The sequence below is a fragment of the Musa acuminata genome, chromosome BXJ2-9 (assembly GCF_036884655.1).
Source record: "Musa acuminata AAA Group cultivar baxijiao chromosome BXJ2-9, Cavendish_Baxijiao_AAA, whole genome shotgun sequence".
Classification (NCBI taxonomy): domain Eukaryota; kingdom Viridiplantae; phylum Streptophyta; class Magnoliopsida; order Zingiberales; family Musaceae; genus Musa; species Musa acuminata.
Window position 1 is genome coordinate 2,372,603 of NC_088346.1, and position 26,693 is coordinate 2,399,295.

Here is a 26,693-nt window from a genome sequence, read left to right on the forward strand (position 1 = left end):
TTTGTATATCATAAATTGTCACGTGATAATTTTGATAACATACTAATAATTTTGATATAGTTTCCTACTTTACTTCAGGAAGAAGAAAATATGAATTTTTTAAAACAATTAAATTATAATTATGATTGAAGATTCATAATTAATAATCAAGATTGATCTTATAAGAATATAAGCATATTAATCAAGAATATTATCGAAAAGATCAAATCATATATTTGATTTGATTCAATTATAATTTTTTATTTTTTTTATTTTTTTCCTTGTAATTTAGCCTATAAAAGGGGTAAGAATATTGTAATGCAAATAAATCAAAAATGGATCGATGAAATGAGTTCTTTTCCTTACCTTGAGTGTCATTGGTGCGAAGCCACATTTATTTTGTGATGGTATGATTCCATGAAGTAAGACTTTATTTGTTTTGCGATAATATGATTGTATCATCCACGTGTCACACGAAGGTACAAGGTTTCCATGGTATGAATTCATCATGGAATGCTTCATTTGTTTTCCAATAATATGATTTCATCGTCTACATACCACATGTGAAGGTACAAGGTTTCATTTCGGGAGTATTCTCATAATTCTAAGCGAGTCTAATACTTATCAATTTGTTTTTCTATTATCTTTTAGTTATTATGTTTTATTTTTTATATATTCTTTTATTATAAAAAAAAACATTCTATCACTCTCGTCCGACATCACTATATTCTCTCCGACCATTTTCGACAATTAGGAGAAGAAAAAAGCGACTAAGAGGAGATTGCAAAAGCTAAAGAAAAAGAACAAGATCAGAAAGAAACAAAAAAAAGTCAGATGGAATAGGTTGAAAAAGTGTTGGAATTAATTGGTACATTTAAAGTATTTATATACTTTTGTAGAAGGGTATCTTAGAAATAATATAAGTTATTAAAATGAGATTATAAATAGTAAAAATAGATTATCAATAAAAATCTCCTAAATTAATCAATATGGATTAAGTAAATTTTCTCTGGTGAAAAAAAGAAAACAAACGGAAACAAAACCCCCATTGAATCCATCCTCAAGAAGCCAAGATTTGTTCCTTGTTGAGGATTGTCATATCCATACGTGCTTGTTCTTTTGCTCCGGAAACCATTTCCTCTTCTCTTATGCCCCCATCTCATGTTTCGCGTTTGCCAAATAACAAGAAAAGAAAACAAAAAGAAAAAATGAGAAAAAACAAGCCTCCTGTTGAATTAATACACAAGGCAGAAGGCCAAAACACCTTCAATTCATGGATCAGATCCATTTCATCATCTTCCCTCAGAAGAGAAGAGGTCGACAAAGATCATAACCACAGAATCCAAAATAGTGGATATGTGGACAGATGGTTATGTAATCGAAGGATGCATTAGCAAACAGGTCGTGCCTCATCCAAACCCTGTATCACTAGCAAGGCAAAGTGAAATCAACACCAAAAGAAGAACTGCTGATCCAATGTGGATCGATCCACCATAAAGGGGGAGGAGCATCTCGACCTCACGTACATTAACTTAGTAAAAAAGTTACACCCAACCCTTTTTTTTTTATTCTATGAATGTGGATGCAGATTTGTACATTTATTTTGGATCCGGAAAGATGAACAAGCATCTATAGAAGTAGCATCTGAATACACTACAGAAAACCATACGCTTATGTAGGAACGACCTCGTCGTCAAGTGTCTCGAGGCTGCTCTTGTTTTCCTCTTCCTCCTGAAAACCTTGTTTAAATCTGTCATAATTCGTTGGCTCACTCGATTTGAATGGCCGCTCTCCCAGGACCCGCACCAAGTCTTCCTGGTGCAGGACTTCCTTTTCAAGCAGCAGCTTGGCAACCTGTGCCACATGATCTTTGTGCTCCTTTATCAATTCAACCGTCTTCTCGTAGGCCTTGGAAATCCATTCCCTCACCTCGTTGTCGATGATGGCTCCAGTCTTGCTACTATAAGGCTTGGTCATCTCGAAACCATCTTCTCGCTGGGGGAAAGAGAGGAGCCCAACCTTGTCGCTGAAACCATATACTGCAACCTGGGCATAAGTCATTTTCGTCACTTTCTCCAGGTCGTTCTGCGCACCAGTGGAGATCTTCCCCAGCAAAACCTGAAACAACCAATACAATCATTCTCCGCTAGCTTTTATTAATCATTTGTGAAGAGGCTACCTCTAAAATCACAAAAGAGAATTTGCCACGGACTCCATCCAAAGATTATATGAATTACTTCAAGTGTAATAGAAAATAGATCTAGAATTTAACATCGACGAAACTCATTAATAGAAAAAAATTCCAAGAAGCATATCTGTCAAGAGGGACACTTTGCACCTCTTCAGATGCACGGCCTCCGAGAGTCATACATGTCATGTCCAAGAGCTGCTCTTTAGTCATTAGGAGGTTCTCATTAGGTACATATTGAGCAAAGCCCAGAGCTGCAGTACCACGAGGAACAATTGTTACTTTGAGGAGGGGCTCTGCATGCTCCAAAAACCATCCGGCAACAGCATGACCTGCTTCATGGTAAGCAACAGTTCGGCGTTCCAACTTGCTAATTACCTAGAGTACAGACAAGCACAGATAAGTTTTCATGTGTGAAGACATTCTTAGACCACGCAATACTAACATGTTCGGTAATCAACTCACCACCTCAACCTGCTAAAAAGAATATTGATACTCACTTAAGGAAAACAACACCATGGCTCAATAGCCGCATGACTAAATATTTATGGCATCATTTTCCACATAACAAAGTCATCAAATAGCTAATGAAATCCAAAACACATAGACAGTTTTTGTAAATTTACGAATTGCTGCACGATAACCATACAAAATGTCGTCACTTATTCTTTAAGTAAGATAAGTTTAACTCTTGATTCTTATATTTGTAACAAGGTAAAAAAGAAGACAATCTACAGAATAAGGTTTAACATATCTGAAGAGAACAAGAGTCAATACAAACAAGAAACATTTTCTTAAGAAAAACAATAAGGTAGAAGAAAAAATTACCTTATTTTTCTTCTCTAATCCACCAATGATCCTATCAATAGCAGCCTCAAAATGCTGCATTGTAACCTGTGTTTCTTCACTTCTTGCAGCAACCAAAGCAGCCTCATTACAAACATTGGCAATGTCAGCTCCAGCAAATCCGGGAGTAAGAGCAGCTAATCTTTGGGAATAAAATGAGGGATCATTATCTAGCTTAATCTTTTTAAGATAAATGCGAAAAATCTGCTCGCGGCCTTTAATATCAGGTTTATCTATTGTAATTTGACGATCAAATCGGCCAGGTCTTAATAAAGCCTTATCCAAGATATCAGGTCTGTTGGTACCAGCAAGTACAACCACTCCAGAGGTGGTTCCAAACCCATCCATCTCTACAAGCAACTGATTCAGCGTGCTTTCTCGTTCATCATTTGAACCTGAGAAACCTCCACGACCTCTTGCTCGACCGATAGCATCAATTTCATCAATGAAAATTATACTAGGGGCACACTGTCTTGCTTCTTGAAACAAGTTTCTTACCCTGGATGGTCCAACACCAACAAACATTTCCATGAAATCTGAACCAGAAATTGACAGAAACGGTACATCAGATTCGCCTGCAGTTGCTTTTGCAAGAAGCGTCTTTCCTGTACCAGGAGGACCTACAAGAAGGGCACCTTTTGGTATTTTAGCTCCCAGTTCCTCATACTTCTTAGGATTTTTCAGGAAATGCACAAACTCCATTATTTCTTGTTTGGCTTCATCACAGCCAGCAACATCTTTGAAATACACCTGGTTTACACATTGGGAGAAATAAGGACAGTTACACCATTACATATGAGAAAAGAATATAGGTCTTGCAAGCAGTTCTTTCTATTGAGAGATGAGCAACAAGTACACACAAATGTAATTGTTGGTTACTCAATATCATTGACAAATACAACAAGAAAAAATAACTCTGTGCTTTTCACTTGATCAATAGAAAGCTAAAAGTACAACTAGAACTACCAACAAATCTTCACCTGGCATTCTTACCTTATTTTTCGAATTCTTATCCATCTTGGTCACATGAGCTTTTCCAATGTTAAATATACCTCGATTTCCCCTTCCTGCACCACCCCCTATGCTAAATCCACCCTGTAATCTTTTCCCCATGAAGTACAGAAGACCCAAAAGGAAGGCCGTTGGGGCAAATTTCAGAAGCTCCTGATACCAAATTACTTCAGAGACATAAGTTACAGGAACATAGTCATGTGGATCTCGGCCCAATGCTTCCTGTGCTTCCTCCAACTTCTCTTCAAATGAATCCACACTTCCAATATTGAAATAGTATCTGTACCTGCCAGGATCACGTCTGCTGGGAACATCTGTTTTTGGACTATTAATTTCATTGTCCTGTTTCTGATTGTTTGCTTGAGGAGCACTCCTGACATAAACTTTGGCAACTGATCGATTGGATACAACAATATGATCAACCAAACCTGGTTCCAATAGCTTGTTTCTGAACTCTTGAAAACTAATCTGCAAGAAAGAAGAATCTGCATCAGGGGGAAATATTTACCATGATAGAACTCAACATAGTCTTAACATATAAGTACTACATTATATATTTGTAATCTAATTTTTACCAAATAGTCATTTATCAGCGTTCCAAGATGGCAAAGCAGAAACCAATAATCATATTAAATATAAAAGAGCTGATGTGATCGATAAAAAATGGTATTTACTAGAATGAGAAAAGGTAATAGCTCACATGTTTGTGGAATTTTTGATGCACTGAGACTCAACAGGACAGCAGGAACTATCACAAAAATTATGAGGTGCTAGTGGACTTCAGACACGAGAAAGGTAACCGACAATTAAGTGTCTATCCACAGTGGCTATCAAATATCACTCAATTTTTGCAGCAAATATCAAGAACTTCTTGCATCAACCAGCCTAAAAGGCCCTGAACTCCCTCTTATGAACCATAACTTGACAAACAACGATGCTAACTGCAGGAAAAGCTCTTGCTCAATTAAAAAGAGAAACTGCTAAAAATCATCAGTACATAGATAATATACAAGAGAAAATTTAGCAAAGTTGAGAGCAACTCGAATAGAGCAACTAAAGATGCTTGCAATCAGCTTTATTGATAAACTAAGATGAATAAAAGCAGAAACTTATACAGAAAAAAATAGGAATGTAAAAACCAAGAACACCTTTGGATGTAGTACATTTTAAGGCACTTCATTATTGCAAAAATAAAAGAATCCAAAAGACGAAATGTGTCAGTCATTGGCTCTTTATTAAATTTACTATGCACACACATGCCATGTCATTTTCCATTACTCATCCACAAATGGAATGGAAAAGTGCTTCGAAGATTACCAATCCAAGATGGTGCATTCCCTCAATGGCTTGTGTTTGTAGCATGTACTAGGTACCAATACTTCAGTCCTCAAAAAATAATGTGAATAAACTCATGGAGATCATTAATTAACACTGTCCCAGAAACAAATACTGTTACGTCATCTGATATGCTAGATAAACAAGATTATATAACTTCACCTTTACCGATTATAATAATACAGATGCCAAGCAAGGAAAATGAAAATAAGCATAAGTTGATCAATATTTGTAGCCTCACAAGTTAAAGCAACCTATGAGCACAAAAAAAAACTTTTCTGTTCTACAGTATAATATGATGCATACTAAGCAGAATTGTTCATAGTGGTAAGTGACCAATCCTTGGGAATTAGTGTATTAACAATTACAAAAAAAAAATCTTTTTAATTTTATGTCAAGCATGCAGCATGAAGTTGGATCCTGGGGTAAAGTATTTCTAACACCTAGACCTAAAGAATTAGAAAGGCCAAAACTTCTATCAGTACTGCAGGAGGTTACTATGATGAGATCTACAAGAAATATAGGAATAAGATGGCAGCATAATTAGATTTTCCAAGCAATCACGTTTCTGAAAAAGACTCAAAGACCGAGACACTTACTTCCTAAGATTCAGATAGAGATAATGATGTTTATGTATCAGTATATAGAGAAGAGGCCCAGACACAAAAATGTATAATTACCTCCTAATCATTTTATGGAAAGGGATTCCAGAAAATTAGTGCAACAAAATATTTGGTTTCAACTATTGGAACTTCGTCATAACATAGGAAAGTTGTGTAGAATCAAATAACAGAAAATGACTGAAAACATTTCCAAAACACTTTACAGAGAAAAGAAATTTTTACTGGATAAAAACAAAAGCATTTAGATGGTTAGACTGGAAGTCTAACCTCTTTTTGGTCAGATGTACCAGCAGAAAAAGATGAAAGCAACAGGCCAATAAATATAAGAGGAGCTATGTAATTCTGCAATTGCTTCATAAAATTCTCCTGGAAATTCCCATGATCTTCTGTGCTTGAATCCCCTGGGAATAATTAAAAGAGTAATATATACTGTTAATAATAAGTAAATTGCTTGAAGCACACCATAAATTCTGAACAGAAATAAAGAATATATAGTGTTAATAATAGATGATCATCAGTTTATACGAAAGTGGATATTTTGAAGACATATACTGTCAGGCAGTTATTTCTCAATCCTACATACTCCTGGAAGCTTCTTGAATATGAATACGATGATACATGTAGGTATCACATCTTATAGAAATAATATATACGTCTGACACATATTGTACAATCGTTCAATAACTCCCAGAAGCTTGCTGGTAATATTTCTTGATGAATGTGGATCTATTAATAATGGCCCAAGAAGAATGGCAAAATGAAAATTAAGATCTAATGCTATGGGAAATTGGGGAATGGTTAACAGGACAAAAACTTTGTTCTTATTTTCTCTTCCATATACTATTGTTTCTTTTAATTCATCCTAAGAGCATTTATTCTGCTTGGTGTGTTTTGAACCAGAGAGCTTTTATCACTTATTGTAAGTGGCATTTAAAACAAGGTCTGTCAGGTATAAAACAGATATCAATGCCTTCAAGCAACAATACCTAATTTTTCTATCCTTAGTGCATAGCATCCTTTTCATCATCATTACCATATTAGATAATTCATTGTGTGTGCACATTCACATTCATGGATTACATATTTCGAATTAACAGGCTCCAATACATCAACAACTTGCTCATACCATCAAAGAATTAGGTTCCTGCTAAACATAGAAAACACATCTAACAAAGAAAACCAGTGGCTACTTCTGGAGATATTCTTTGACACATAGAACAAAACTTGAAATTGCGCATCGATTAGACATATGGCATATGTCGAAGCATACCAAAAGAAGATCTTTTTCAGACAGACTATAATCTTCCCTTTGAACTAATTTTATTGAAGATGAGGAAATTTTGCAAGAATCAAACATACAGGGCATGATAAAGTACACCAATGATGATCATTTTTTGGCAAATTGTAGTCATGGATTTGAACTAATTTCCATGTAAAAGGATTAGTTGCACAGCCAATGAACTGACTCCAACTCTGACGCTCCAAAAATTACAATTCTTTCTAAAATTAGTGATAGCTGAATCTGGAATTACAAACTATAATTTGAACGTTGCATACCTTTGGAATCTGATTTGTTGCTGGAGTCTTTGGGGATTTCCTTCTTATCCCTTGGATAGTAATTCTCGTAATCTAAAAATAACAAAAAAAAATTTTTTTTTTAAAATAAAGAGCTGCCAGACTAAAAAAGAAAGAAGAAGCACAAAGAAATCAAATGTCATCCAAAGGTCAATACTTTTCTTTTTGGGGGAGCCACTAGAGAAGAATCGCCTGAAATTAGGATTCGCAAGCAGGAACCTCCAATGCGAGAGATGGCTCCCCACGCCGATCGCCTTATTGGCCCCCACCGAAGTCAAGTAACCCCTAAGAAGCCCTATACCGGCGGTGATATCGCGTCCAATGCAAGGTTTTTGCAGGAGCACTTCGCTAGAAATCACAGGCCGCGCGCCATAGCCACCCGACAGAGCACCCTTAACGACCGAACCCCAATAGTTACATGCACAAAATGATAGGTCTCGCAGTAGAAAGTGGCAAGAAGGGGGGAGGAGGACCGCCGTACCTTGGGTGATCGGGAACGCACCGATCGTAAGAGGGAGCGCCCGAGGCCGGAGAAGTTCATCTTTCCGGGAAGTCGCGCATGAAATGGGAAGAAACCTTCGGGAGAGATGGGGCAGCGAGCAGGGATTGGATTGAGGAGGCAACGAGGAGATGCGAGGGGAGTTTTTGGGGTAGTATCGACGAAAAGGGGGAGCGGCCCCGAGGCGTACCGCGAATTTTATTTGCAGCGACAATGACTACGACTACGACAACAAATGAGGCGAGACGTGATTTGGACTTCGGCTCAAATGGACGGATAGGATAGAGACACGAAAATTAGATGATCGAATTTAGTCACGATCGGAGGGTGTGGGTGATGCTTTGACACTCGACTTAACTCACGGGAGTGCGAGATGTGGTGCACGTTGAGATTCGCACTGCCCTTCCTCACCACATCTGCTTGATGTGAGTCTGGCTTATGTCGGTACACAACTTCCATCTCTTACGTCAGATGTGGGTCGGGTCATGGCCTGTAAGTCTCTCACATCGACCCGGCCCATTTATCGCGGGGTTCCTCAAACCCTCACAGGTCTGACGGGTCTTGTCATCGCCGTGGGAGGGGAAAGAGGGAAGACGGCGACGATGAGCGGTGCCGGGGCTCCGGACTTCTTCTACAGAGAGGCTCAGCGCCTCGGCTATGTCGCTCGATCAGCATTCAAGGTTTCTCCTCCTCGTACCCCTCCTGGTTGAGATCTTTTTGGTTCGAATCAAAACCTATGTCTTTGTATACTCTCCCTTTGTCTTCTCAGCTTCTACAGATGCAGAAGCAGCATAAACTGATAACTCCGGGGGCTTCGGTTCTGGATCTTGGATGCGCTCCCGGTGCTTGGCTTCAGGTACCGCCCCCTGGGATTCCTTCTATTCGTCTCGGAAGCTACCTCCTTTATTTTCTCCTCCTAAAGTATATCATTACACTTCGGAATACGTTTGTAATATAGTCCTGTTATGAGGTTTTTGTCACGATAAATGTTCTAAAGAAGTGATCTTTTAGTGTTGCTAGGTGGCATGCCAGAGCTTGGGTGCCCTGGAAAAGGGTGGGGCGGTCGTGGGTATTGATCTGAAGGTTGCTTACATGAATCTGCTTCGGTTTTCTGTGGACATCTATGAAAATGCTGATGAAAAAATGGATTAGATTGATGGCATGGTTTAATGGATCTTTGTAGACATCCTTTTTTATTTATTGCGTTTTGTTTTTTATTGCTGGGCAGAAAATGAAGGCTCCCTCTTCTCATTGTGATTCTCGGGTCAGAACAGTTTGTGCGGATGTAATGAGCCTGTTGAAGGAGCAAGTGAGAGCAATGTCTCCTCAGGTATCATTTGTTTCTTAGTTTTGGGCTTGCATGATGATTTTCATTTTTTAGTATCTTTCAAGTGCCAAAATAATGCAGATTTTGTTATGAAATTACATTCTCTAGTTGCTCAGAATTTTTAATTTCGGCTTGCTTTTGAAAAACTTGTATGCGGTTGATGCCTTATATCAGTGGGACCATTCCATCAACATAGTCTTAGTCATAATAAGAGCAACCAGATAGATGAAGGAAAATTAGCTATGTATACAGTAGCCCATGTAGTGGATGAATGAGAGGATTTTGGATATAAAACAACTCCATTTTGTAGATTAGTGTGGTGTCAGTACTTCTCATCTGTTCAGTGATTTGCAAAACTAGTGTTTCTTATCCAATTTGGGTGGGAACACTTGAATTAGCTACTTAGGAATATTTAGACATATACAGCAGCACTGTTCCAAAAGAGGACACGAAATGCCATTTTATTTTCAGCACATATGCATTGGTTATGGTCCTATGGACAAGAACAGCTTGACATTGGGATATGGGTGAAACTCCTAGACGGGTATAGCAGCTTCTGTAGAGCTGGATGTGGTGTTTGTTCTCTTTTAATCTCAATCCATATGGAATGGATGTGTTTCTTTTATATATGTGAACCAGTTAAATTGTTGAACAAATGCAGGTAGTTTGTCCCCCTAATTGAAGTCATTGGGTGTCGATAATGTTGGGAACATTTGGAGGGAGGGAAGATAAGGAATCCTACAAAGAGGATTAGATTGATAACTTAAAATTACTTCCTTTGTGACTCCTGTTTAAGTCACTGGAAGTTTAGAAGTCTTGTTGATATCTGATTTGACCAATGATTATTGCATTTTAATTATATCCTATTGTTGATGTTGATATTGCTATGAACCAAGACCTCTGTGGATCATGCTACTATGATATATTATTACATCATAAGGCATCTTAGTGTGTTTTAGGTCTGTTTTTTGCACACAAATGCTTCAACTCCCCTGACATTTGAATATCTTGAGAGAAACCATGGACTGTTTTCTTGTCATCGTTCATTTCTCGCCTTAAATGCCCTTATCTAGGTTTCTGAAAACTACAATCAACATCAGCTTCTCAATATTCTTCTTATTGCAGTTACTGTGATCTCCTCTTGTATTCAGTCAATCTCTTCCTATTTTGTTCTTTGTATAACATTGAGGCCTGAGGCCCTGGTTAATAACCTGTGATTACAGTCTTGAAAATAACTCATGTAAGTCGGACCATAGGGGTAATGGTTATCTCCTGTGCCTTTCACTTTCTAGATGTCATATCATGCTTTTGAAGTCCATCAGCACCTCTTTTTGTCTTTTCAAATAACAAAAGAGAGTCCATCTGTGGCTGTAGATATCATATCACAATTTAATCATGAGTCTGCTGGCGCCTTTTTTGTATCTCAAATAATAAGAATTTCCATCTGTGTAGTAGTTTCTTCGGAACCGAAGATGAGTCATTGGTGGTTACATATATGCTTTTCAGGAAAGGGGTTTTTCAGTGATATTATCGGATATGTGTCCAACAGTTTCTGGGATCACGGCAAAAGATACTGCTCTATCCTGTCAGCTTGGCATGCGCGCGCTCTCATTGGCTATTGGTAAGGTACCTTTACCTTGCTCAGCTGGTGATTCCAATACAGAGTTACACCTCAACAGCACAGGTCTCGATGCAAACGAAGTTGGTGTTCTTCGACGAGGGGGCAACCTTGTGATTAAACTTCTCGAGAGTGAAGAAAATGCAGGTACATACACTCCCTAGTATGCAATGCATACAAGCCTTGTTGATTGCATATTAATTTTCGGATCACCTTTAGGCATTTAGTTTTGGATTGATGGTTGCAGGATTCATGAAATTTTGCAAACTGCGTTTCACAAAAGTGTCATGGTTAAGGCCCAAGGCGACCAGATCTTGCTCAAGAGAGATATACTTGATATGTCAAGGTCTTCGATAGCTTGGACTACACGACTGAGAAAACTGTATTTTTTTTTCATGACAGCCGAACACAATGGTGGGATGCAACTTCTTGACATCTGGTTTTACATTGTTGTAAAGTTGGAAGTGAAATGGTGTGAGTTGGAATCCTCCACATGAACATGAAGTTTTGATGGGAAATTTGTGTGAGATTTAGGCAGCTAAGTGTTTATGACTAAATAATTCTGAATTAGAAGAATTTTTTATAGAAAACCTTGATGTTTATGATTGTCAACCATTCTGTAGTGTTTTCATAGGATGCTAATGGCAAAAGTTCCTTGTGATCCAAACCTTTCTGATAATTTTGTGTTTTGTATATCAGCTTCATAATTATGCAGGAGATATGGTTGGTGAAATAACAGATTCATTAACTTAATAGTTTTGAACTATTAGTATAAAGTGGATTGCTGGTGTTTCCGTGTTCTTCAAGTTGAAAGTGTTGGTGCAAGAAAAGCATGTCATCAATTTTAAGATGACAGGAGGAACAAGACGATGATTGGACACATCATCTACAGCTTTGTTCTTGCCAGCTTTCTTGCACCTTATTTAGGGGTTAGGATTGACCGCTGATCTTCAATATATTACTACTATCTTTACCCTCCGTGGAAATGGTGAGCTAGTCGAATCTGGCTTAACCTCGACGCAACAACTTATTCATACTATTGATGCATGTTTTTGATGCTAAACCTGTTGGAGTTACCACATGAATCACAAACATTTTTAGCTCAATCCATGGTAGAATCTTCTTTTAGGTTTTTTTGATGCTAAAACTGTCGGAGTTAAAAGGAGGAGGAAGAGAAGTACAATGAGGCCCGGTTTGGTGAACCGTCATGCAGATGATCAAAATGAAGCATGGATGCCCTTCATAATGTCATCGATTCATCTTCAAACAAGGGCAACTTCACCTACTGCACTTAATTTGAATTTTTGTGAAAATATATGTGGAAGAATTAGGTTTATAGGGATGTTCATAATGTTTTCAACTGTGTGTGTATATATATATGCATGGCAGTCTCTCTCTTCTTTTTATTGCCTCAACTAACGAAAGATGGAAATAGTTGAGATTTCAACGCAAGATTTCCATGTTCAATGATAGGGATTTGAATTCCAGAGAATAGTGCGTGCTGAGTAATCTCTTGGTCACAAAGCAAACAAGCTAATGCCCCAATCACATATTCCATTTATCAGAGAGGGACAGTGAGGGGTTGATGAAGTTGGAGGCAAGTTCGAGTGGGGGCTGTTGATATATACGACAACAACTCTATGCTTCTAAGTCAATGCCAAAACCAACAAACCAATATTTTAGAGCTGTCTTTGTGATCAAGAAATGCCCCTTCTCTCTTCTTCAACTGATAGAATACTGCCTCAACATTCGACTGATGGCGCAGGCCAATTACACTTGAATATTTCTTTGTGAACACTCTAAAGTTCAGGTAGACCTGACGCCTTTTGCAGCCCCGACAGAGAACCCGAGGAATTTTGTCTCTTACCGTTTCTTGCCTATATAGCGTTCTTGCCAATATCTAGGTCGTAACTCGCTCACGACACCCTTCAATCCATCCACTTGCAAGCTGTGGGACGACGAAGCATGGGTGGCGTCAGAACTTTCCTTCTTGCAGTGTGCATCTTATTCTCGTCGGCACAGCTCTCAGCTGGTGTTACCAGGCATTACAAGTTTGATGTGTGTAACGTGCTTATGTTTGTGTCCGCGGAAGCTAATGTAGTCGACGTGTTTCTTCGTTACCAGCATGTTTCTTTGTTGCAGATAACCCTACGGAACGCGACGAGGTTGTGCAGGACAAAGAGCATTGTGACGGTCAACGGGCAGTTCCCGGGGCCAAGGATCGTCGTCAGAGAAGGTGATCGTCTCGTGGTTAAGGTGGTGAACCATGTTCGCAGTGACATCACCATACACTGGTATCCAAATCCTTGGCTTCGAGTTACGTATCCGAGTGCCTCTTACTGCTGCGTTTGTCTGATGAGTTCGAACGGGTACGTGTGCAGGCACGGCATACGGCAGGTGCAGAGCGGGTGGGCGGATGGCCCGGAGTACATCACGCAGTGCCCCATCCGCACCGGGCAGAGCTACGTCTACAACTTCACCACTGCAGGTCAGAGAGGCACTCTCTGGTGGCATGCACACGCCTCTTGGCTGAGGGCCACCGTGTATGGCTCTCTCGTCATCCTCCCCAAGCGTGGTGTTCCTTACCCGTTTGCGAGACCATACAAGGAAGTCCCCATCATCTTAGGTAATCACTAGATCTTGACTTGGACGGACTAGTCCCCCTTAAATCATGATTTACGAGCGGTTGATCGCTTGGTTTTTGGCAATGCAGGTGAGTGGTTCAATGCAGACCCGGAGGCCGTCATCGCCCAAGCTCTTCGGACTGGCGGAGGGCCAAATGTTTCCGACGCTTACACGATCAATGGCCTCCCCGGTCCCCTGTATAATTGCTCGGGGAAAGGTGATTGGATTCCGAGTCATTCCCTTTGTAACACTTTTGGCGACAGCGAGATGCTGTTTAGATTAACGGTATGATATGCATGTTTGATAGATACGTTCAAGCTGAAGGTGAAGCCCGGAAAGACGTATCTCCTTCGACTGATCAACGCTGCACTCAACGACGAGCTCTTCTTCGGCATCGCCAACCACACCGTCACTGTCGTGGAAACCGACGCCAGTTACGTTAAGCCCTTCGACGCTGAAGCCCTCGTTATCACCCCCGGCCAGACCGCCAACGTGCTTTTGCATTCCAAGCCGACCTTCCCCAACGCCGCCTTCCTCTTCGCCGCGAGGCCTTATGCCACCGGGCAGGGCACCTTCGACAACACCACCACGGCCGGCGTCCTCGAATACCACAATCCGAACAGAGCCAGCACGAAGCTGCCGCTACTGAGACCGGCACTTCCGTCCCTTAACGACACTGCTAACGTCACGAACTTCACCAGCAAGCTTCGCAGCCTCGCGGATGATCGGTACCCCTCCGACGTACCACGAACCGTCGATCGGCGATTCTACTTCACGATCGGCCTCGGCACGGACCCCTGTCCCACGAACCAAACCTGTCAAGGCCCCAATGGCACCAAGTTTGCTGCATCGGTCAACAACGCCTCCTTTGTGTTCCCCTCCACTGCTCTTCTCCAGGCTCACTACTACAATCAGTCGAACGGGGTCTACACCACAGACTTCCCGGACATCCCTCCGTTCCCCTTCAACTACACGGGGACTCCACCCAACAACACGTTCGTGAGCAAGGGAACCAAGGTGGTGGTGCTTCCGTTCAACACCAGCGTGGAGTTGGTGCTGCAGGACACCAGCATTCAAGGAATCGAGAACCATCCGATGCACTTCCATGGCCACAACTTCCACGTGGTGGGACAAGGCTTCGGAAACTATGACCCGGTAACCGAGCCTTGTAACTTCAATCTCGTCGACCCTGTGGAGAAGAACACCGCCGGCGTCCCGGTGGGCGGATGGCTCGCCATTCGCTTCCGAGCTGACAACCCCGGTAAGTGACAGATACTACTATCTTCACTGGTGGTTTCTTTAGTTGCTGGACGTTGACTTGGGTACGGAACAGGTGCATGGCTCATGCACTGCCACATCGACTTGCATCTCAGCTGGGGGTTGAAGATGGTGTGGGTGGTCAACGACGGGCCACTCCCCAACCAGAAGCTCCCTCCTCCACCGTCCGATCTTCCAAGATGTTGATGCTGACCGCTGGATCGGTCGCGTGTGTTCTGGGGCTTGCTTGGTTGGAATTTTGTCGTGGTGTATCGAAACTTACTACGTCTCTTCTCTCTCTCTCTCTCTCTCTCTCTCCCCGCCTACTGTTGCGGTCAAAATTGGGTTTCCTTATTTTGAACTGTAAATTCCCACATCACAAGCTCCCAGATTAGACTTTTTGATATTGTTCTTGCTGGTTTTCCAATTGAATAAAAATAAAATTGGTTCCTGCCTTAAATCATCCTCTGAATGAACAGATGACGAATTCTCAGATTTTTTTTTTGATTCTTTTCGAGAAGTATGTATCACATATTTTTTAAAAATTTAAATAATATTTTTTTTCTTAATACTTGATATATCCTTAATTTGACAATCAGTCACCTATCTTTTCTCTCTCTCTCTCTCTCTCTCTCTCTCTCTCTCTCTCTTTTACTATGTATCGATCCATTGGATAAATCTGTTCAGGTACAATATTTGTATACTATATTATAGTATTTTTTTATTAATATCAAAAAATACTATAATCTAATATATTATATTATAATAAATATTTTTATACTATGTTACAGTGTTTTAAGCAATTTGAGAAAAATATTATAACATAATACAAAATCATAATATAGTTTTTATTCTATTATTATGTTTTTTATATTACTAAAATTACTACAACATGATGTAATTCACCCCATGGATCGGTGCATAAGAAAAGGGAGAAAAAAAATAGGTGACTATGGTTATTTGGGTTCTTATGAATATATATATATATATATATATATATATATATATAGTTTGAGAATTTTAAAAATAGAAGGCATTTCTTAGGGAAAAAAAAATTAAAAAATGATTTTTTTTTTCTCGAGAATTCGTCATAGAACAAATGGTAAATTTATTTTCCAGTATTAAACTCTATGCAAACCTCAAAAAAAAGAAATGCATTGTGGCACATCCAAAGTAGTACCAAATGCAGCCAATCATTAGCTTGTGCCACTAATGTCCAACCCTCCCTCAATGGTCTCACCTGAGACACCCCATAGATGCCTTGAATCACGCACACCATAAGGTCGGGCCAAATGAAGCTGCCCACCACATGCCCTGTCTGTATCCTTCACCGTGACAACACCTTCGATGGCGTCTATTCATACCACATGGCGGACAAGCTTTACGCCACTGAAAATTTTGCCCTCTCCACTGTTTCCCTGCACAACACACAACGTGTAGTAGGCATGCATGATGAGCGTCGACATTTGTATCGAAACTGCAGGTTATCGGATCATAAGAACAATTAGTGACTCACGTACTTATGATTACGGGAAGCAGAAACCTGTACGGGTGTTTTCGGAACTGAGGGCGCATGCATGGATGTCCCTCGTCTCAGGACGAGAGCACAAAACCCTGCTTTTTTTTTCCCCTTTATCTTGTTGCTTTGACCGCACAACAGCCGCGGAGGGAGGACGCTGGGGGCTGTGATGCGCTGTGTCCAGGGTGGCCTCCCGGAAGATCCAAATCCCGGTCTGCAGCTACAAAGATGAAAAGCTGATCAGCTGCAGAGGTGTCATCCGGTGCCAAATCTGTAGGGAGCTGAAAAGTATGAAGACTGAAACCGCCAGTCTTTTCCCTGTCTCAACCATGTGATTTCACCTCAGAATGAGCGAGCAATACCTTTCACAATTCCTTCTCTGCTACTAGTTAAACGATGATTAGCTCGAAGGCCACCCTCACTGCGTCAATCAATCAACATACACTCTGTTGCTCCTTCCATCTATATAACCAGGCACGTTAGCTGTCGCGAGATCTAGATCTGAAGATGGAGCTGTACATGGATGAGAAGTGGAAGCTATCGGCGAAGGGAAGCAGGAGGGACGCGGGGAGGAGGAGCATGGCGGAGTCGTTCTCCAGGCGGTGGGCGAGTCTGGTTAAAGAACAGAGGTCAAGGTTCTACATTATGCGCCGCTGTGTCGTCATGCTCGTTTGCTGGAGAGACTACTCCTGATGTCTCTGCTGGCTGACGAGGGCAGAAGAAGAGATCATATGAACTAGGAGAAGGGAGAAGCAGAACCAGAGAGAGATGGTGAAATCAAAGAGATACTCTGGTTTCTTGTACATATCCTCGTGTTTGTGTTAGGTTAGAAGTTTGTAGAAAGGATCACAAGATCACATTACTCTTGTTTTTTGAGTTGCGATTAGTCTTAGCTCGAGTTATGTGGTGGTGTAATCCCATACTTTGTCCTCTTCTATATTTGTGATCGATCGATCGATTGGTTGATTTTGTTCATGCGTGTCTCCCCGTTCTCTCTATATTTGTATTATTTTGATGCTTCCAACTCTCTCTCTCTCTCTCTCTCTCTCTCTCTCTCTCTCTCTCTCTCTCTTCCATGCACGTCTATGTAAAGCGATCATGGTTTAGTGCTTCAAGAACAATGTTAGTAATGGAAGGCATTGGCAATCATACTGAATGCATCTGTGACTTTGATTTAGGTTGCACAAGGGCAGAAGGTAATGAGATACCTCGATGCCCTGCACATGTTGAGAGTGGAAGAAGAGTCGTAGGCGAAACTATAAGCTCGAGGACAGATGGACTTGAAGAGATGGGAGAAGAGGGTGGGCTTGCAGCGCTCCGGCGAGCCATACTCCCCGGTGCAGCAATACTTGTCCGTCTTCAGGGCCAAGCACGCGCTCTTGCATCCCACCACCTTCCCCTTCTGCTTCACCTCGAACCTGGAAGGGCAGCATGTGTTCAAGTCCACCTGGCAGCCCGCCACGCCGCCGCATCCCTTCCCTCCGCCAACCGGAGCGATCGTGACCGGAAGATTGAAGCCCTCCACTAAACTCACGTCATAGAAATGGAGAGGAGACCGGTGGGTCCCCAACGTCATCTCGACCACGGTCGCCGGCGGTGTGCCTCCAGTACCGTTGCAGCGCAGCAGGCCGCCGCAGTCGCCACTGTCGCAGCTTCCTTTCCCGTTTTCATCGAAGCAGCAACCCTGCCTACCCCAGATTCTCCCCGACCATCCACTCGGCACGTCCAGGACTGCCTCCTGGCCGACGCCCAGATGGAAGCCACCACCCTCCGGGGAGCTGTGGCCGGCACTGCCGAGTACTCCAGGCCACACGCCGTCTTTGCAGTGGTTCACCAGTACGAGTTGGATCTCACCTGAAACAACAAAGACAAGGCCGTGAGTTACAACCCAACTCCTTTTGGTGATGCTGGTGGCGAGCCTCACATGATAATGAGATAGGAATGAAGAGGCAGAGGAGCAAGGTGTGTCGTCCCGAAGTCGACATTGTTCTTCGTTCTGGTCTTCTTAGTCTGCCTTGTGGCTATTAGAAGGGTACGAAGAGGAAGGAGAGAGGGGTTGAGTGGAGGGAGTGGGCTTCCTTTGATTTCGTTGTCATGAAGCAGAGTGGCAACTGCTCACCTGGTGGTAAGACGAGAAGAGTCACCGATACCTGAAGAGGAGATTGGGTTGGGTTTCACCCGGCTAACCCAAGCCGGTTGGGTCGGAATGAGTTGATCTTGGTTCATTTCCGAGCGTAATTCGGGTTCAACTTGGACCAGATCAAATTAAACCTATATCAAGTCCAAAAAAACCAAATCGGACCGACCGATCGATGATGTGGGAAATAAATCGACCACAAAGAGTGGATTTGGTTCGAGCCACTTCCATGTTGGATTAGATTATGGTTAACCTCCAACTGGACCCAATCTCACCACAATATTATCCACGAATAATATTATTAGGGTAAATAGGCAATAATCGGATCGATGGCCTTCCATCATCTCCATGCATCCGCTAACGGCTCTTTCCTCCTCCACCCATTCCTCCCCTTCGTGCTCTGCTTCGATCCGCCGCCACCTCCTCCGCCTCTCTCTCTTCCTCTCCGCCCCTCCTCAAGATTTGCCCCGTGTACCTCGTCGTGACGCCTTCTCCCTCGCTTCCCTTCCGGCGAGCCTCGGATGGAGCCGGAAGAAGAGGCGGGCCGGCGATTCCCCGCGATGGCGCACTACTCTGATGAGGGCGAGCCGCAGGGAGTCACCGTACGAGGTCCTGGGCGTCTCCCCTTCGGCGAGCGCTCAAGAGATCAAGCGAGCCTATCGAAAGCTCGCCCTCAAGTACCATCCCGATGTCAATAAGGAAGTAGGTACCTGTTGTTTCTTGAACATTTGGATTCTTCTTTCTGGTATTTCCTGTTCTTGGTTCCTATAGATCTTCGTTCTTGATCTAATTTTACTTGTCCTCCTTTGATTTCTTGAACAAAACCCATAAAGTTGGTGTCTTGAATCAATTCTGCATGTATGCCCTATTCCACTCATAATTTGGTTTTTGAATATTCCATAAAACCGATATCTTGATAGGTTTTATGTCTTTCATTCTTACTGACGATACTATCTTTAATTTACCCAAAAAAGAATCTGATCTTGATCTATTGCTATGTATAGTTTCTTTATATGCTTAATTAGATCTACTGCTATCATGGAGTCTCATCATGCTGGTGTATGTCTTGATGTTGTTTGATGTTGTATATGAGATATAAGTCATTCTATAAGACATTGTGTATCTCTTTTAAGGAGAGCACTTTTTGCAAGCTATGTGCCATGGCTTGACCCAATGAAATAATTAATCCATTAAATTGATGAACCCGAATCACTGACCCAAAATGCTTAAATCCAAACTAAAGATAATAATTAATCTTGTTCTTTATAGGCTCATAACCATCCCTCCCTCTCGATGTGATACTAAACTGGATGTCATAATCTTCCCTATTTAAAGCTTGACATCATCGTCAATATTCAAACTGTAGCGTAGTCCAGAACTGCCCTAGAGGGCTTCAATGGTTTCAATGGTTTAGAGCATGCACAATGACTTCAATCAAGTAGTGATCATGATTAAATAATCCATTATTGGCAACATAATTGATAAATGCTCTAACTAGATTCTTTTTAGTACTTATACAACTAACATGTTCTAGCCCTCTTAGAGGAACTTTGGAGGTTCTTTAAACAAACTAGAAAAGATATCAGCATAAGTTGCCATTTCTATTTGAGAATGCCTTTTCTAAAGCACAGTCACCTATCGCAAATAAGGTAGTTGTCATTTTCTAAAGGACTCCTTCCTTTTCTTTTTCCAAAATAAGTAGCATAATTTCATATTTCTCCCAAGGTTGTTATGTATCAACCAAGAACCTGAATTAAAAGCCTACTTGTCTCTGCTGGGAATCTGAGTTGTTAAGGACTTTGCTGCTCTCTCCGAGCTGGCTGGGTATGATCTCAAACCATTCCTTCAAACGATAACCGTAGGAACCCTTTCAAGAAATATTTTTTATATTTTCACTAATCAAATTTAGTTGTTTGATAAAAGAAAGTTTCTTAATTAAATTTTATTTTTTAATATAAATTGGAACTAATGTTAGTGGGCTTGAATATTGAGTACTGGAATAGTTCTTGACCAGAAGACTATATCATTTGGTCACAACAAAATATTGCTTTAGAGGATCTTTTCCTCAAAGAAATCTTGACAAGCTTGCTTTAAGACATCATGTCATGGTTTTTTCATGTAATTAAGTGAATATTGAGTCTTCTAAAATTTTGATCCTACCATTCCAAAATTTTGCCTATTGGGTTCATCTTTTTTTTTTTAATTCTATGAAGCCACTCAGCAATTTCTTCTGATGACTTGGAACTGTAGACATATTATTTCTCCAATTTGATTCAATATTTTACCTGTAGTAACAAAGAGACTATCCTTTGACCTATCATGCTAATGTCATTGCATTGATTAGTATATTCTCTTATCTTTGAAGGCAAATGCTCAGGAGAAATTCATGAGAATTAAACATGCATACAATACCTTAATGAATTCAGAATCACAGTTCAAGTATGGAAATCAAAGTGCAGATTTTTCAAGAACAGCTGAAAGGAGCAGAAGTGCCCCAGATGAGGAATTCTATGGCTTTGGTACATATCACTATCATACCCTTGCTGGTTTTTGACATTAAGAATCATTGCTGTTATATGTATCTATTATTCTAGAATTAGATGAAGGATTGTTGGATGGCATGATTATTTTAACCAGCTGTCTCCAGATCTTATATGGTGTAACTACAAAATAATATTATTATCTAGGCTCTGATCCCTAAGTTAATTGTAAGTCTATAACCATTTATTCTGCAGGTGAATTTTTGAGAGATGTACAAATATCACTAGGTAGATTTTACTCTTGTCAGGAACCAAGCTATCGTATCCTTATTCTTATAATAGAAGAGCTACTCTGATTAAAAATAACCAGAAAAATGATGTTGCAGAACAATTCTTTCAAGATCTGCAAGCAGAATTTCGGAACTGGGAAGCAGGCATAAGTTCACAAGAGAAACCCAAAAGCCTTTGGGAGGAGTTGGCTGTAAGTTTAAGTTTGACCATTGTCGTGATAACCAGACTTTTTCAGAATATCGTTTATCCCATTAGCTTTCATTTTTCCTTGCATAAACATATAGTTTTCTGCCTTGCAAACTCGAGAGAACTCTGTGATATTATTAGCTGACCTTTCTATGGTTCAAGATGTGATTTGCCTCTAATTAGATTCCTGAATTTTCAGGCCATTGGTGAGGAGTTTGTTGAGTTCTTAGAGAAGGAACTCAACATTAATGATTTGGATGTTGAAAAGGAGAGCTCCTGGGATGAATATCGGAATGGAAACCCCTCAGCATCTTCTAGGGATGGAAATGAGGAAAATAGTGTAAGAGATCAAAGTAAGAAGGAGGACAGCATTGAAGATAGCATCGATGAAATTGAGGCCGCTCTTGCGCAGCTGAAAAAAGAGCTGGGGCTGTAGGTCTAACTAAGGCAAGCTTCAAGGAGTGTTTACATGGAGTGTTTACTGGTTTAGATAGACATAACAGGTGGACTGGTTGATAACCAGTATGTTTCACCATCTACTTTACAGGCTTTGGGTTTTCCCAAAGCTAGTACACCCATGTACTGTTTTATTTCTTGTAAAGTCGTTCATTATATTTATAACTTTGTATATGCAACTCTATTATGTGGTGAAAATCTATTTTGTTACCTGTAAATGATGCGTACAAGTCATAATTCTTTGGTCTGTTCAAGTGATCTTCTTGCAGAAGAGAAATTGTGTTTCTTTCTATATAAGGGTTCAAATGATTCTTTCTGGTAGATGTGGCGGGTGTTTCAGCTGCAAATATGTTAAATCAGTGTAATATTTAGAAATCTACGTTGATCAAGTAGCTTTCTTTTATTCCTGGCTTGGGAAAGATTCAGGTCTGCTGCTGCATCATTTTTATTGATAAATTGGCTCACGATAATCTTAGGAAAATAAGGTGTGTTGCATCATTTCGTTGCTACAGAGGCCGATGAGCCGATGAGAAGGCTGCTGCAATAGGTGGGGGGTAGCGATCGAAATCACGAGATGCTTGTAGGAAGCAGAGGAGGTAGTTTTAATGGGTACACAAGCGGTAGCGGCAGGGAGAAGATTCTACCACATGCCCAAGTACGTCAACTACGCATAACATTATAATTCTACCATGATCGATGAAAATACAAAGGGCAATTTGTCCTTATTTTCATATTTTCTGAGCATTCCCCCTTTTCTTTTTTTATTTCTTAAAAAGTACAACTACCTCCAACCTCCGTCCCCACTGTATGTATACTTTCCCTTCGTATTGTGTTGGCTCTAACCACACTTGCCTGCATGTGTGACGAAATATGATGAAGCAACACTAAGATTCAGATAGGTTTGCTCACCATACCTTGGATGCAGTAGTTTTCCTGGCTAATGGTGATTTGGGTTCGCAACTGCAAAATCCATAAGAGAAATTGTGTTGCGAAATGCCCAGATGATGGGAAGCAGGCAATTGGTGCACACGATTTCCAGTCTTGCTTTTCTGCACATTAAAGTAAATTGCATTTTCCAATTATGAAAACAAAACCAACATGTAAGTGTGCATACATCAATCACTTGCTCAAGCTTTCCAGCCTCGTCAGCACATTTAAGGAATTGATCAATCTTCCTCAGAGATATAAGTGCAGCCCCAGCCCAGCAAATGAAAGTTATGATGCAGCTTCCACGGTTAACAGTATCAAACTATCCAGCATCACCATCAGCTACCGTGGTTTACTTATTTTTGATGAAGATGTAATCAAGTGCATCATTTCAGGATGATTGGTTCTGATAACAACTAGTTCACTCCACCTCAAAGAGAGTTGCAAGTCAAACAAGAAGATATAAGAAATTACTATGCAAAAGCAAAAAGAAGAATGATGAGTGAATTGAGAAATTATAATGCAACCTTGACCACGTCTTTGTTGGTTCTTATCCATCCACTTGTGATTCTTTATGCTTCGGTTAACAAGGCACAAGGCAATACCATACACACTGCACCACGAATGGTTTGGAATTTTGGATAACACCCTCACTATCCTCAAGGGAACTGCTGGTACCTTGATGTCAGTGATGGGCCGGCTAACAGGTGAATTGAAAGTTCATGATTATATAAAAGAACTATCAGCTCTTAGAATCTCTAACATCAAGATCACTGACTTCCAACTCTCTCTCTCTCTCTCTCTCTCTCTAAAGGTTCTATTTCAGAATAGAATAGAGCCTATTATTCAGACTATAAAAGGCAGGAAAATTGCTCTAAGAAGAAAAGGCAGGAAAATTGTTCTAAAAAGATTGGAAGCCAGTTTAATAAACAAAAAAGGGGCAAATTTACATAACTGCATTATTCTGTGGCTCCTAATTGGAATATTACCCTAAATTCTTGACACAATCAATTACCCTCATCTAAACGTGCCATATGAAGTCCAACTTGATTCTCATGATTCTGATAAAAATTGACAGTGGTAGAGTTCACAATAAGTCAATGAGAGCACTGGACAAATCAGTTCAGTAATAAGCGAATACCAAATCACAAGTCCATCACAATATACCCACTTTAAGCTTCTTTTTTTTTAAAACCACTAGATACAATGTATTGCATATTAGTTATCAATAGTATCAATTTATGTGTCTTTTCTACGTTCTAAACTTTATGGATATGAGTGTTGGACAGTTAAAAAACAATATATGCAAAATGTTTGTGATGTTGAGATGAATATGTGGAGTTACTAGGAAAGATGAGAAAAAAAATATTTGCATTTGTAAACAACTAGATATCACTTCGATAGAGGATAATTTGAGAGAAAATAGTTTAAGATGATATGTGCATGTGCCTAGAAGACCTCTGAATGTAATGGTCAGAAGAAATGAAATAATTAATATTAGTGGTATAAAAAAAAATAGAAGAGGACCTAGAAAAACTTTAATATAAACTATAAATCGCGTTCTAAAGACTCTAAACTTAACATATAGCTTTTTACAAGTCTCAATGGTGTCAAATGATCCATGTAGCCAACCTCAAATAGTTAGAGCTTATGGCTTTGCTATTATTGTTGTTCTACATTCTAAATTGTTCATTTGATAAAACACTTGTATAGCACTTCATGTTTGCTAGAAAGGCACTATATTTGTCTACGTTTTTGTCAACCAGTAACTTAGGCTCATAACTAGCCACATTGTGGATCCGAGCACTAGATGACAATTCAACAAATATTATTAGCGTTACCAAATCAGAAGAAACCACATATTTTGTTGGAGGAAAGAAGTTTAGGAAAAAACAATAGAAAAGCGTTGCAGATGCCTGCCAACATGTACCATTACAGAACAACACCAGTATGGAACTTCACACTGTCCAAAGGATTTGCTTATACACCTAGGAAGCATAGTGTTTGTTTCGGTCAGCAGAAACCTCACTCGAAAGAGTGCCAGCTAGGACAATTTATGTCAACAAGTTACCGACCACCATGTAACCCTGAGCTAAGACAATGTTTGTAGCAAAAGAACGTCTTTTGTTTCCACAATGTAACCCGGAGCTACCCACAAACTTAATACAGATTATAAGGATGAAACTGAACAAAGAGGAACAAAGGCAAGTTGCTCCACAAGAACAAGATAGGACATTAACCTTAAAAAACGCAATCTTCAAGACCCAATGCATAGAGTAATAAAATGTAAGAACATAAACATGACATAAAAGAGAAACTTGATCATTTTTCTTTGTACTATCAGAGTATCATCATCATCTAAAAGCCTGAAAAACTGATCCTACACGTTTTGCTACCAATTCCAGCAGGAATGACCAACAATAGTTCAAGCAATATAAAAAACTAAACCAGCTATAAGCTGGATGAAGAAAACACACCTTCTCTTCAAGATGAAAGAAGAACAATGATGTCAATAATGCTCAAATACCCTGCAAGCTAGAGAAGTCAAATTTCAAAATGACTAACTCAAGAAGCTATAAAGATTAACAAAGATGGGTGTACATATACATATACAAGAGAAATATTGATACCTCAACAAAATCAAACCAAAGATCCCAACTTAAGTCCTTCAATAGCAGAACACAGGATTTGTAATGTACAATTTAAGAATTGTATGTAAAGGAGGAAAAATAAGGAATGTTCACCCCATTGTTTCACCAATCACAATCATCAGTCTATTAAAAGCAACCAATCTAATTCGAAACGTACCTGAATATATAACAAGCTTGAACACCAATTCTTTTTGTGGAAGCAGGGACTGATTTCAGGATCTGGATAACGTACCAATCTATGTCGGAAATAGGAACACTAGACAACCCAGTCATCTCAAAATAGTTATATTTAATCGAGCACTTGGATCATCTCAAAAGCAAAAAAAATTGCAAGCATAAATCGTCAATCATGTCTTTGTCCCCCAATTCTTAAACCCTTCCTCCATCTTCTTAAGCAAACACCGAAGAATCAGAGACCTCCGTGTTTTGTCGTTCTTCCAACACTGCAACGAACATCAATAACAAGTATAGGATAAAACTCAGACAGGAAGCAGCAGCGGACGAAACGATCATCTAAGCCAAGTGTACACAACCGAGCACTTCGAAATTACAAATCTCAAGCACGACGAAGCAAAAAAGGAAGGAAGCAAACGGAAAAATTAATCGCAATCATGTACCTCTTTCTACCCTAAATCCGACTCCAAAGACAGAAGAACGAGATCGACTAAAAACCCTAGTTCAATTTCTTTAGCCCTAACCCAAACAGATCCGGTTTTCGAAGCAATCCGCCACAAGACTCGAAGGAACGAATCAACACCTGGAGTTGCCCCGCCGATCGGTTCTTTGAACCGCTCTCGAATCATCAATCTCTCCGTACCAACAGGAGCAGGGAGGAGACGACAGGGAGAAACCAGAGAGGGGTGGGAGAGAATTCGATCCCACGAGGAGAGGGTTCTCGATTCGCCACGGAGCGGGTGATAAAACCGGAGAGGGGTGGGAGAGAAAAGATCGAATCATCGGGAAGTCACGCCGGCCGATCCGAGCCGGGGCGGACGCCGCAGAGCGAACCGCTCGGGGAGGGAGCCGCCCCTTCAGGGCAACCGGCAGTCCCGGTTCTCCAAGCCAGGGAACCGGTCCAGCCAGGGCCTTGACCGGTAAACAGCGATTAGGCCGCGGCTAATCCAAGGAACCAGTCCGAACGCCTTACCGGTTTAGCCGGTCAG

The 26,693-nt window shown here is 40.6% G+C and overlaps 5 protein-coding genes and 1 long non-coding RNA gene across 11 annotated transcripts; 3 read left to right on the forward strand and 3 right to left on the reverse strand.

The window, feature by feature from the left end:
• Window positions 1–1,448: 1,448 nt before the first annotated feature.
• On the reverse strand, window positions 1,449–8,240 carry LOC135622412 (ATP-dependent zinc metalloprotease FTSH 8, mitochondrial-like). The gene is made up of 8 exons (XM_065124251.1): window positions 8,039–8,240; window positions 7,715–7,949; window positions 7,540–7,611; window positions 6,250–6,383; window positions 4,007–4,492; window positions 2,996–3,763; window positions 2,318–2,545; window positions 1,449–2,097 (listed from the first exon to the last, which is right to left on the reverse strand). The coding sequence occupies exons 1-8, from the start codon at window positions 8,096–8,098 to the stop codon at window positions 1,651–1,653; spliced, it is 2,430 nt and encodes an 809-aa protein (XP_064980323.1). The 5' UTR covers window positions 8,099–8,240; the 3' UTR covers window positions 1,449–1,650.
• Window positions 8,241–8,577: 337 nt separating this feature from the next.
• Window positions 8,578–11,613, forward strand: LOC135622413 (uncharacterized). Its single transcript, XM_065124252.1, has 6 exons — window positions 8,578–8,736; window positions 8,826–8,912; window positions 9,077–9,139; window positions 9,285–9,386; window positions 10,890–11,148; window positions 11,249–11,613. The coding sequence occupies exons 1-6, from the start codon at window positions 8,659–8,661 to the stop codon at window positions 11,356–11,358; spliced, it is 699 nt and encodes a 232-aa protein (XP_064980324.1). The 5' UTR covers window positions 8,578–8,658; the 3' UTR covers window positions 11,359–11,613.
• Window positions 11,614–12,839: 1,226 nt separating this feature from the next.
• Window positions 12,840–15,332, forward strand: LOC135623930 (laccase-4-like). The gene is made up of 6 exons (XM_065127393.1): window positions 12,840–13,059; window positions 13,144–13,295; window positions 13,383–13,627; window positions 13,715–13,843; window positions 13,934–14,887; window positions 14,960–15,332. The coding sequence occupies exons 1-6, from the start codon at window positions 12,967–12,969 to the stop codon at window positions 15,088–15,090; spliced, it is 1,704 nt and encodes a 567-aa protein (XP_064983465.1). The 5' UTR covers window positions 12,840–12,966; the 3' UTR covers window positions 15,091–15,332.
• A 2,216-nt stretch (window positions 15,333–17,548) lies between these two features.
• LOC135622416 (thaumatin-like protein) lies at window positions 17,549–18,731 on the reverse strand. Its single transcript, XM_065124256.1, has 2 exons — window positions 18,327–18,731; window positions 17,549–18,256 (listed from the first exon to the last, which is right to left on the reverse strand). The coding sequence occupies exons 1-2, from the start codon at window positions 18,385–18,387 to the stop codon at window positions 17,577–17,579; spliced, it is 741 nt and encodes a 246-aa protein (XP_064980328.1). The 5' UTR covers window positions 18,388–18,731; the 3' UTR covers window positions 17,549–17,576.
• Window positions 18,732–18,825: 94 nt separating this feature from the next.
• On the forward strand, window positions 18,826–22,170 carry LOC135622415 (uncharacterized). 2 transcript variants are annotated; one of them, XM_065124254.1, is made up of 5 exons: window positions 18,826–19,241; window positions 20,905–21,058; window positions 21,275–21,307; window positions 21,406–21,500; window positions 21,696–22,170. In XM_065124254.1, exons 1-5 carry the CDS (start codon window positions 18,888–18,890, stop codon window positions 21,930–21,932), a joined length of 873 nt encoding a protein of 290 aa, XP_064980326.1. In that variant the 5' UTR covers window positions 18,826–18,887; the 3' UTR covers window positions 21,933–22,170. The 2 variants fall into 2 exon arrangements, with proteins under 2 accessions (XP_064980326.1, XP_064980327.1); XM_065124255.1 differs by lacking the exon at window positions 21,275–21,307 and having other exon boundaries at window positions 18,836–19,241.
• Window positions 22,171–22,606: 436 nt separating this feature from the next.
• LOC135622417 (uncharacterized) lies at window positions 22,607–26,627 on the reverse strand. Of its 5 annotated transcripts, none has more exons than XR_010491050.1 (3): window positions 26,288–26,627; window positions 25,510–25,973; window positions 22,607–25,414 (listed from the first exon to the last, which is right to left on the reverse strand). It is a non-coding gene; the product is annotated as an uncharacterized LOC135622417 (long non-coding RNA). The 5 variants fall into 5 exon arrangements; XR_010491047.1 differs by having other exon boundaries at window positions 22,607–23,001; window positions 23,067–25,973; XR_010491048.1 differs by having other exon boundaries at window positions 22,607–22,804; window positions 22,867–25,973.
• Window positions 26,628–26,693: the final 66 nt, after the last annotated feature.

Bases quoted from the DNA above. Each gene is read 5' to 3' on its own strand.
- LOC135622412 (XM_065124251.1), bottom strand. From the start codon at position 8,098: ATGAACTTCTCCGGCCTCGGGCGCTCCCTCTTACGATCGGTGCGTTCC. The intron at 7,950-8,038 runs GTACGGCGGTCC...TCGGTCGTTAAG, and splicing joins TGCGTTCCCGATCACCCAAG to GGTGCTCTGTCGGGTGGCTA. The intron at 3,764-4,006 runs GTAAGAATGCCA...TGTGTAAACCAG, and splicing joins ATAAGAATTCGAAAAATAAG to GTGTATTTCAAAGATGTTGC.
- LOC135623930 (XM_065127393.1), top strand. From the start codon at position 12,967: ATGGGTGGCGTCAGAACTTTCCTTCTTGCAGTGTGCATCTTATTCTCG. The intron at 13,296-13,382 runs GTATCCAAATCC...GTACGTGTGCAG, and splicing joins AGTGACATCACCATACACTG to GCACGGCATACGGCAGGTGC. The intron at 13,628-13,714 runs GTAATCACTAGA...TTGGCAATGCAG, and splicing joins GGAAGTCCCCATCATCTTAG to GTGAGTGGTTCAATGCAGAC.
- LOC135622415 (XM_065124254.1), top strand. From the start codon at position 18,888: ATGCATCCGCTAACGGCTCTTTCCTCCTCCACCCATTCCTCCCCTTCG. The intron at 21,308-21,405 runs GTAGATTTTACT...ATGATGTTGCAG, and splicing joins AGATGTACAAATATCACTAG to AACAATTCTTTCAAGATCTG. The intron at 21,501-21,695 runs GTAAGTTTAAGT...CTGAATTTTCAG, and splicing joins GCCTTTGGGAGGAGTTGGCT to GCCATTGGTGAGGAGTTTGT.
- LOC135622413 (XM_065124252.1), top strand. From the start codon at position 8,659: ATGAGCGGTGCCGGGGCTCCGGACTTCTTCTACAGAGAGGCTCAGCGC. The intron at 9,387-10,889 runs GTATCATTTGTT...TATGCTTTTCAG, and splicing joins TGAGAGCAATGTCTCCTCAG to GAAAGGGGTTTTTCAGTGAT. The intron at 11,149-11,248 runs GTACATACACTC...TGATGGTTGCAG, and splicing joins CGAGAGTGAAGAAAATGCAG to GATTCATGAAATTTTGCAAA.
- LOC135622416 (XM_065124256.1), bottom strand. From the start codon at position 18,387: ATGTCGACTTCGGGACGACACACCTTGCTCCTCTGCCTCTTCATTCCT. The intron at 18,257-18,326 runs GTGAGGCTCGCC...TTGTTGTTTCAG, and splicing joins CATTCCTATCTCATTATCAT to GTGAGATCCAACTCGTACTG.